General features: G+C 43.9%; 2 protein-coding genes across 10 annotated transcripts; both read left to right on the plus strand.

Annotated features, from left to right (window-relative positions):
- Positions 1 to 56: 56 nt before the first annotated feature.
- On the plus strand, positions 57 to 2,337 carry epsilonCOP (coatomer subunit epsilon). Its single transcript, XM_018034978.2, has 3 exons — positions 57 to 664; positions 864 to 1,352; positions 1,436 to 2,337. Exons 1-3 carry the CDS (start codon positions 428 to 430, stop codon positions 1,742 to 1,744), a joined length of 1,035 nt encoding a protein of 344 aa, XP_017890467.1. The 5' UTR covers positions 57 to 427; the 3' UTR covers positions 1,745 to 2,337.
- Positions 2,338 to 2,444: 107 nt separating this feature from the next.
- Positions 2,445 to 8,653, plus strand: LOC108631269 (poly(A) RNA polymerase gld-2 homolog A). 9 transcript variants are annotated; one of them, XM_018035089.2, is made up of 11 exons: positions 2,445 to 3,044; positions 3,404 to 4,198; positions 4,352 to 4,749; positions 4,817 to 5,001; positions 5,071 to 5,354; positions 5,440 to 5,608; positions 5,684 to 5,827; positions 5,911 to 6,039; positions 6,105 to 6,294; positions 6,364 to 6,479; positions 6,554 to 8,653. In XM_018035089.2, exons 2-11 carry the CDS (start codon positions 4,013 to 4,015, stop codon positions 6,718 to 6,720), a joined length of 1,968 nt encoding a protein of 655 aa, XP_017890578.1. In that variant the 5' UTR covers positions 2,445 to 3,044; positions 3,404 to 4,012; the 3' UTR covers positions 6,721 to 8,653. The 9 variants fall into 9 exon arrangements, with proteins under 9 accessions (XP_017890578.1, XP_017890571.1, XP_026674524.1 ...); XM_018035082.2 differs by having other exon boundaries at positions 4,817 to 5,354; XM_026818723.1 differs by having other exon boundaries at positions 5,056 to 5,354; positions 5,440 to 5,827.
- The last annotated feature ends 367 nt before the right edge of the window (positions 8,654 to 9,020 follow it).

Here is a 9,020-nt window from a genome sequence, read left to right on the forward strand (position 1 = left end):
ATTCCCATGCAGGCCGCCATTTTGAATTTCATGGTTCGTTCACGTCCCGTTAACCGAGTTGTATACGTCACGTTGTACTATATACATACGCCGTACGGCGTCCAAACCTGTCAAGATTCTCATCCATCGCAACAGTTAACCTAACCGATCCCGTGTACGAACGCATACAGAAAGCACAACGGCAACAATATTCTCGAAACCGGTGTTTGAATAACAGGTGGACTCGCGTAGAAAGAAATTCTATCGTCACTAATAAATAATAATAATTTCTATTTCGTTCCCTAAAAATCGTCGCATTCGTGTTTCGGTAGGATAAAAATTTAAATCGTTACATTTAGCGTGTGAATTATAAAACACATATTGCGACTGAACCTAGAAAGTAGAATCAGTCCGAAAATTGCACGGATAACAAAGGTGAAGAAAAGAAATGAATGAAAATAAAATTGCGGATACATATTTTCGTGTGAAAGGAAATACTTCGGTAGTCGGTAATGCAGTGGACGATCTGCGAAGACCGGAACACGTAACTGAATGGAACTACTACTACCGAAATGACAAGATGGCACGTCAGCAGCCAGTAGACTTCGACGAACTTTTCGACGTAAAAAATCACTTTTACATTGGCAATTACCAGCAATGCATCAACGAGGCGCAAAAGATCAAGGTACGCGTACGTCCCTTAAACGTGAACGTTCTTCTCTCTTCGCCTCGATGAAAATCGTTTTTTTTTCACGCACCGCTGGCACGATCTTCTCGACTTTTCACGCTCGAAAGTTGATTCGATCGTCGTTCGCGCGTATTAAAAGCGAATCACGGTGCGTTTGTCTCTGAAAACGTTAACGTTACTTGGTTTATTGTCACAGTCGTCTTCGTCGAAGGTGGCGGTGGAACGGGACGTGTTCCTCTACCGTGCTTATATAGCGCAACGAAAGTTCCGCGTTGTGCTGGATGAAATAAACAATTCGTCACCCCATAGTTTGCAACCGTTGAAGATGCTCGCTGATTACTTCGCGAATCCCGGCCGCAGGGACGCGATAGTCTCGGAACTGAGACAAGCGACGAAACATGCCAACAGCGATAATCACAACTTCCTGATAGTCGCAGCGACCATCTTCTATCACGAGAAGAATCTCGACCAAGCGCTCAGGATGCTGCGCAACGTGGATCACCTGGAATGTTTGGCCTTGACCTTGCAGATTTATTTGAAAATGGATCGGTTGGATCTCGCCAAGAAGGAGTTGCTGACGATGCAGGAGAAGGATGACGATGCCACTCTTACTCAGCTGGCACAGGCGTGGTTGAACATAAGCACCGGCGGTGATAAGTTGCAAGATGCTTATTACATATTCCAGGTAGAGTCGTGTTCGTCCCGGAACTTTATACGAATCAGTTGGATTTATCAAGCATAACGACTCGTTCTTGTCTTGGTTCACAGGACATGATAGACAAACATTCCAGCACTAGTATGTTGTTAAACGGGCAAGCCACTTGTTTCATCGGACAAGCCAGGTACGAAGAGGCTGAAACGGTTTTACAAGAGTCGTTGGACAAAGATAGTAACAACCCGGACACGCTGATCAACATGATCGTTCTGTATCAACACATGGGAAAGCCGCCCGAGGTTACTAATCGTTATTTAAGTCAGTTGAAAGATTCACATCTGGAGCATCCGTTTGTTAAAGAGTATTTAGAGAAGGAAACAGAATTTAAAATTCTCAGGAAACAGTATTCCACGTCCGCCTAAAACTGTACCGGGTGATAGCGATGTCGATTAAAGTTTAACGAAAATTAACTACCGAGAGCAACATGTAACAATACAGATTGTAGATTGAAACGATGGAAAGAGATCTTAGAATGTTACTTGCAGGGTATAACGCACTTCTACACGAACTCACCTTTTTATTCATCGTAAAACGATGACGTGTCCATTTCTTTTTGTACCATTCATTCCGTTCAGTGATTTTATATCGACTAAGGAAAATTCACTTTTGCATGGAATTTTTACGATACCTACGACATCATTGGCAAATAAAAGGATAGCGGGTTCGAACCATTTACAATTTTTACACGTATAACCGACAAAATATAATATATATACAAAATGAAATAACGAATAAGGTATCTACGTAATCGCTTCGTATTCGACTACTCTCTTTCTCTCTCTCTCTCTCTCTCTCTCTCTTAATAAAATATTATATACGATAAGTAAAATAATGTGGCTGCCATTTTACAATACGGTTACACGGAGAAAAAGTATCGGAAAATTTCGTTTCTGCATGCGTTCTAACATACATTAGACCAATGTATGGTATATTTAATAAAGTTCCATCTCATGTATCAACGCTGTACAACGATTTGTTCTGTTCTCGATTGGCGTAGTAGCCAGAGAAATCATAAGGAAAACCTGGTATCGGACATCGATCACGTACTTCGATATTTGTTCGATCGATGAACCTCTTCTTTTAAAGACATTAGAAACATCCAGGAGGTATATCCTACTGTGCGACGATGTAATAAGATCCGACCTAGGTCGATCAGCATCACTCAAATTCTATCGCGTCGACTCTACCGGCGTGGTCATGTCATGGCAGGTCGTCGATTTTCCCGCGCGATATTTGCCATCTAACGTCGCGTTCAATAAACGTGTAGTGTCAAGCCGAGAAGCGTCTATCGGACGAAGGAATTCGAAAATTTAAACGGACAAGTTTAGTCAGTCGGGATGCGCAGTTAAAAGTGACGAGACCGTCGTATATAAATTCCAAGAGCCGTCCCACGTCGTGGACAAACATACGTGTACCTTGTATCGTCGAAGCTCGCGAAATCGTTCACTGGATTCCGGCGGAAAGAAGATACGCCGAGGGAATCGTACGAACGAGACAGAGAGTTTTCAAAATAATAACATCGCCGTGTGTCGTGTTCTCTCGGTTAGCCGCTCCTCGAGCGAGACCTGCCCTGGGAACGGATCAGTCGATGCTTTTTTTTGCCCTTTGGAAACAACGCATTAGTATGTAGACGCATGTTCGTGACATAGCTACACCAAATAGGTATTTACGATAAGTTGCTGGTTAACCGTCCAACGAACGATCGCGTTTCGATCTCTCCGTAGTTCCCGTCGGAAAGCAGGAACCGTTCGTCGGCTCTCCTTCGACCAACGATCGCCTGCGACGTTATTTACATGACAGGTAGTTTTTTTTTCCGAGTGCGACACGGTTTCAGTTATAGTCACGTTATAGACACGTTTCTGCGAGTGTCTTCTCGCATTTGCTCGCTGATCCCTGCTATCTGATCACGCTCCGCGTCAGAGACCGATTTGATATCGAGGTGGTTAACCTTCGACCAGTAGTTTTGGTGTTCGAGAACAAGAAGCACGGCTGTTTTGCAAAGAACTTTTATTTGTTCGCAGGAAAAGACGCTCTACAAATGGTAAACCCGGCACGTTCGCGAACAATTCGGAAAAGAGACGTTCGATATTTAAACGGCACAGCGGCCTGAGCACTCACCGCTGGGATTGTACAACGATAAACGAAACAAATTTACGTAGAGATAATTCAGAAGACACAGATCGCGAACGGTGGAGGAACAGGATGTGTTAAATGACAAGATACACGGTTCATATTCAGTTACACTGATTTATATATATATATATGTGTGTGTATACGTTGTTTGCTGAGCCATCGATCAGGGACACGCTCCGCTCGATTAACCGAATTTAACGAATCGTATCCTTTACGGAAAGCATTCAGAAGCACGTTATACACATGTCATGAAAGAGCGTGCCGACGGAAAGAGATACGTTCGAATATATATTTATGTTGCATAATTATTTATCACGTTATCGCGCTGCTAGAACAGAACGAATTTATTTTTACATTTTTTACAAACGAGTGTGAATAGCGTATGAGTCGATACAGCGCGTTACTGGCTGTGAGACGCTTGCTCTCGTCGTGGATCATCGAGACCTCATACGTGAAATTAGCATATTTTAGATAGTTTTTCTACGTTTATTTTGACTATGTATCACACTATGTATCCGCCACAAATAATGGTGCAGATAATGGGTGGCCAACAGGCAAATGGACAGTGCCTGCCAATTCAGTCGCACGCAATGCACATGCATGGTGCCAGCGCTTACCATCAGTCAGAATACGCAAAATATCGCTCGGATGGTTGTTCACAGAACAGGCATCAAATGATACAGGTGCGTATGGATCTGTCGATCGGGTGCCTTTCGTGGCATCGGTTCCTTGTATATTCACCGACAACATTACGATCATACATTTTTCTATATGTCCACAAAGTCCGTTTAAGAGACGCGTCCAAGTGTGTTTGAACGGAAACGATATTCTTGCAGACAGGATCTTATCCACTGGAGCTATTGCAGTTAATGGGGGTCGAGATACCGTCGTTGAGGCGGATAGATTACGTGCAATCGAACGGTGGTGGCACACCTCCGGGACACTGGCCGAGACGCGTAAACACGTCGAACGGTTCGCCCGTTTTGCCGTCCCCGCACCTCCCGTACAGACCGAGCAACAACAGTCTGGCGAACAAGAAATCGAACTGGTACAAGAAACTGAGCACAAGGACGCCGTATCGGGACACGTCGTTCGGGAACAACGACAAGTACGGCAGCGACAATGGGTTCAGTCCACGGTCCCCGGTCCCGAATAAACATCACGTCGACGGTAGTCAAACGGAAAGTTCGGACGAACGAGATTCCGTGGGTTCCTCCATAGATCAGAGTATGAAGTGAGTTTGTCGGAATCTCGGGTGAAATCGATCGGACCGGACGGGATGAACGCGTGTCCTGTTTCAGGAAATCGCACAAACCTCAGCCGACTAACGATAACAGAGTGACGCAGTACGGCGTGATTTCGAGCAGTTCCCCGCATCAGTATTACCAAGCTCAACGACCCCTCGACTGTTACCCTCCCACCAGCTTGGCGACGTCCAGGACTCAAGTGCAACAGACCTACCAGAACAAGAGAAGGTACCATTCAGGTACGATGACGAACGGAGAGCGTGTGTCGTTCCGCCGTTTATTTCAGGGATCAGAGATCACGTTTTTAGGGAGGAACAGTCCGCCTCTGCAGAGAGTACCGAGAAACAAAAGGTTCCTAGGAATGTTGCCGCCGAATTATAACGCGTTCCCCAGATGCGGAATCGCTCCAGATCGATTCCTCGCTAGGTCGCATTTGGTCGAGGTGACGCACACGCCGGAGGATCTGCTCGACGGGTCGATCTGGGACAGGCTGTCGACAGACGTCTGGTCAAAGTTCATGTTGAATCAACAAACGGAGAACGTCTATACGAAGAAAATGATGCTCTGGAGATATCTTTACATATATATCAAGGTACAGGTTCGAACCGTGGCGAATTCACGGCGAATTGACGGCGAATTCACGACGACTCAGGACGCGATGGTATCTCTACTTGCAGGGTACATTTCCGAAATACGGTTTGTTCCTGGTCGGTTCCACGATGAACGGGTTCGGATCCGACAATAGCGACGTCGACATGTGCCTTCTAGTGAGGCATACGGAAATGGATCAGAGGAACGAGGCTGTCGGTCACTTGGAACAGATATTAAAATGTCTAAAGAGATGCGGTACACGTTCAGCTGAATTTCTCGTTTCACATCGCTGTACTCTGTTTAATACGTTCCTCTCGTTGTTCTCGACAGATTTTATAGAGCAGTTAGAACTGATCCAAGCCAAAGTACCGATCCTGAAATTCCACGATTCCATACAAAATTTAGAAGTCGATTTGAACTGTAACAACGCAGTCGGCATTCGTAATACCCATCTTCTTTATTGTTACTCGCGAAGTAAGAGACATTTCCATTGAAAATAAGATCGAGCTTCCGCCCACCGCGATGGAACAGTAAAATGTTCTCGAACGATTTTCCAGTCGACTGGAGGGTGAGACCACTGGTGCTCGTGGTCAAACTTTGGGCACAATCGCAGGACATCAACGACGCCAAGAACATGACGATATCCAGTTATTCTTTAGTTCTCATGGTGATTCACTTCTTGCAGTGTACGTATATCGAGATCACGTCGACCGTTCACGCGTTTCAACGCGAACCTTCTGTTCTCTTTCAGGCGGTGTCAACCCACCGGTGTTGCCTTGTCTGCATTCGCTTTACGAGGGCAAATTCGGGCCGCACACAGACATCCATTTTATAGACATCCAAGAAGAACTGGACGTTCCAGCTTCCGCGTTACGGCTCAGAAACCGACAATCGTTAGGCGAATTGTTGGTGGAATTTTTTCGATACTACGTCACGTTCGAGTAAGGGAAACGATGCATCCCGCTCAGTTTACCAGAATCACGTTCCATTGAATTGAATCGTTCGGTTAGTTTCAGTCAGTACGCGATATCGGTCCGCCTGGCTGACAAAATACCGATAGAAGACTGTCGAAGAGCTCGGTCTTACAAAAACGATCCGCATCAGTGGAAATATCTGTGCATCGAAGGTAACTACGAAGCTTGAACTTAGTTCGATAGGACTTTTCCGTCTGACTCATTCGACGCTTGTATACGTGCACAGAGCCGTTTGATCTGACCAACACTGCTAGATCTGTCTACGACCCGGAGGTGTTCGCGAGGATCAAGCACATTTTCGATTGCACGTACCAGAACTTGAAGGAATACCACGATCTAGCCAGGATATTCGTCAAGGTGAACTCGAGCAGCTCACCGTACATCGTCACGTAACCGAGTCGACGGCAGGCTAGTATAGAAGTATTCACGTTATCATAGTGTAATTTTATACGTATGAAAAACGATTCGTTTCCGCGATCGGCCTCCTTCGAACATAGTAATTACGCATTACATATTAAATACGAGGCGCTCTTCGACCGATACCGTCAGCGCGCGTGAGACAAAACAAAAGTACAACGAGGTAACATTACGCGTTCACCTCTCGAGCCAATTGCTCGGCTCGTATCTTGTGATAATGGCCCGCGTCTTCGTGCGACGGCTCATCCGTTACGTTTAGACGCTCGAGTTTTCGTTCTCCTCGTATCGTTCTGTTCCCGTTTCATTTCCCTTTATTTTTTTAAATGCGTGAACGTGTAACTCTGCCGCTTGACTCGCGAGTTTCCGATACGGTTCGAGAAGAGGGGTGGTTCTTTTACTTTCCTTTGAAAAAGATTCGTTGATTCGAGGAGCGGCGTTAAATCGAGCCGGACGTTCGGTAGCGAGTGGCAATCGTGTAAGCATGCACACGCGACGGTTCTCCCACTCGCGTTCAAGTATTGTTCGAGATTCGATGTACGTACTGCAGTGTTTCGCGAAGCGTGTTTCGAAATTCCAGATACGCGAGATCACGGTGCCTTAAAATCGTCGGCCACTGTTCAACTTACTGCTGCCACGTGGCCTCTCGTTTGTAAAACAAAAGAAAATATTCTAAAAACAAGTCTCGGTTCTCATTGACAATTACTTACGGTAAAAAAGAAGAAATCAAAATTAGCTCGATGCAAACAAAAACTATACGTCTAAAATAACAAAAAAAAAGTATTCGTCATCGAAATTTTTCTAGAATTTAAAGTTATTCATATATACGATGTAAGAGGTACTTATTCTAAATTTAAAAACTAAAAAAGCAGAAAAAAAAATTTGTGAGAAACTTGAAACGTACGCTTAAGAAAGTATTTAAAAACAAAAAATATCTCGACGAGATATAAAAAAAAAATATATAAAAATGTAAAAGCAAAGTATGGCTTGAGAAGAGGAGTGAAAGGTAAAAAAAAAGAAGGTAAGAAAAAATGAAATACCGTCTCGAAGAACGAGGGAGAAATTAATTGGAGCTGCTTGAACGAGATCGATCGAGTGCTACTAAAATCATTGATCAAATTCTTATTGTTGAATGTGCCAAAAAAATGTGATTAATTTGGTCTTCCATACGTTCGAGCAGACTCTGCGATTCGAGCACACTTGTCCCGATACGATCGATCTCCCGAAGAGACGAGTCGAAATTATCGTACGATGATCGTACACGAAAATTTTATCATTAGACCGAACGACGATAATTCCCATTTTGTTACATCACGTAATTCGCAATAGTTTTCGTTCTGTACTTGGTTGTAAGACAGACATTCGATTAACAGAGTTCCTATACTTAACGATTAGGGGAAGGAAACGGAAGGTTTCCGGTGACGTTACTAGTCTTTGCGTTTGTAGAACGTGAAATTTATACACGCGCAACGCGTTAAACGTTTGAAGCATCGTGTTCGAGTAAAAAAGAAGGCTGTGTTGATGTAATATAAAACTCGTTGCGATCGCTGACACGATCCCCGGGCCTGTGGGCATTTTCGTTAATTAAAAATCGAGCGGAACGAGTCGCGTTCCGTTCGGTCATCGAATTTAAACGCGAACAAATTTTCAGACGAACTTTACCGTGTTCCACGACAGGCCTGATATATTTTTCTAATGATTTGTTTACTGATTTTTGTAACAGATGTAACGGAATATTAATCATCTTGATTCCCAGAAAAAGAAGCTAAATATCCGTAAATCTTCCCAATTCTCTTTGTCAATTCCACGCAAAACACGTGTTACGACGCTAAATTCTAAGGCGACGACATCGAACTTTTGTAATTTCCATTTTGTTGTTAAATAAAAGCTATTTATATACATAAAACTCCAACGGCTGGTCGCATCAGTTTCTTCTCGACGAGAGAGACGTACGGGGATAGATTGTGAAGAAGATCGAACACAGGTTTGTTCTCAAATAAAATTTATTCGTTCAGTTAAAGTCCTCACAATAATTTTCCACATTATATTTTGCAGTTAGCGGTGCGCTGTTGGTCGGTAAGAAGAAAAGAAAACAATTTCGTATCGTGTACCGTTGCTTTTCGTTAGTTTACTTTTTTTTCCCGTCTGACAAATTTGACCCTCGATTCGCAAAAGAAAATTGATTACCGCGAGAAGCCGAGTACAGACACAAAGTAGAGAAAGAATAATCTAATTAACTGCAGGGGGTGGGGGGATTGTACGAGGGGTGTAAAGAAAAT

This window comes from Ceratina calcarata, unplaced genomic scaffold (assembly GCF_001652005.2).
Source record: "Ceratina calcarata isolate Rehan_Ccalc_2016 unplaced genomic scaffold, ASM165200v1 scaffold86.2, whole genome shotgun sequence".
Taxonomy (NCBI): domain Eukaryota; kingdom Metazoa; phylum Arthropoda; class Insecta; order Hymenoptera; family Apidae; genus Ceratina; species Ceratina calcarata.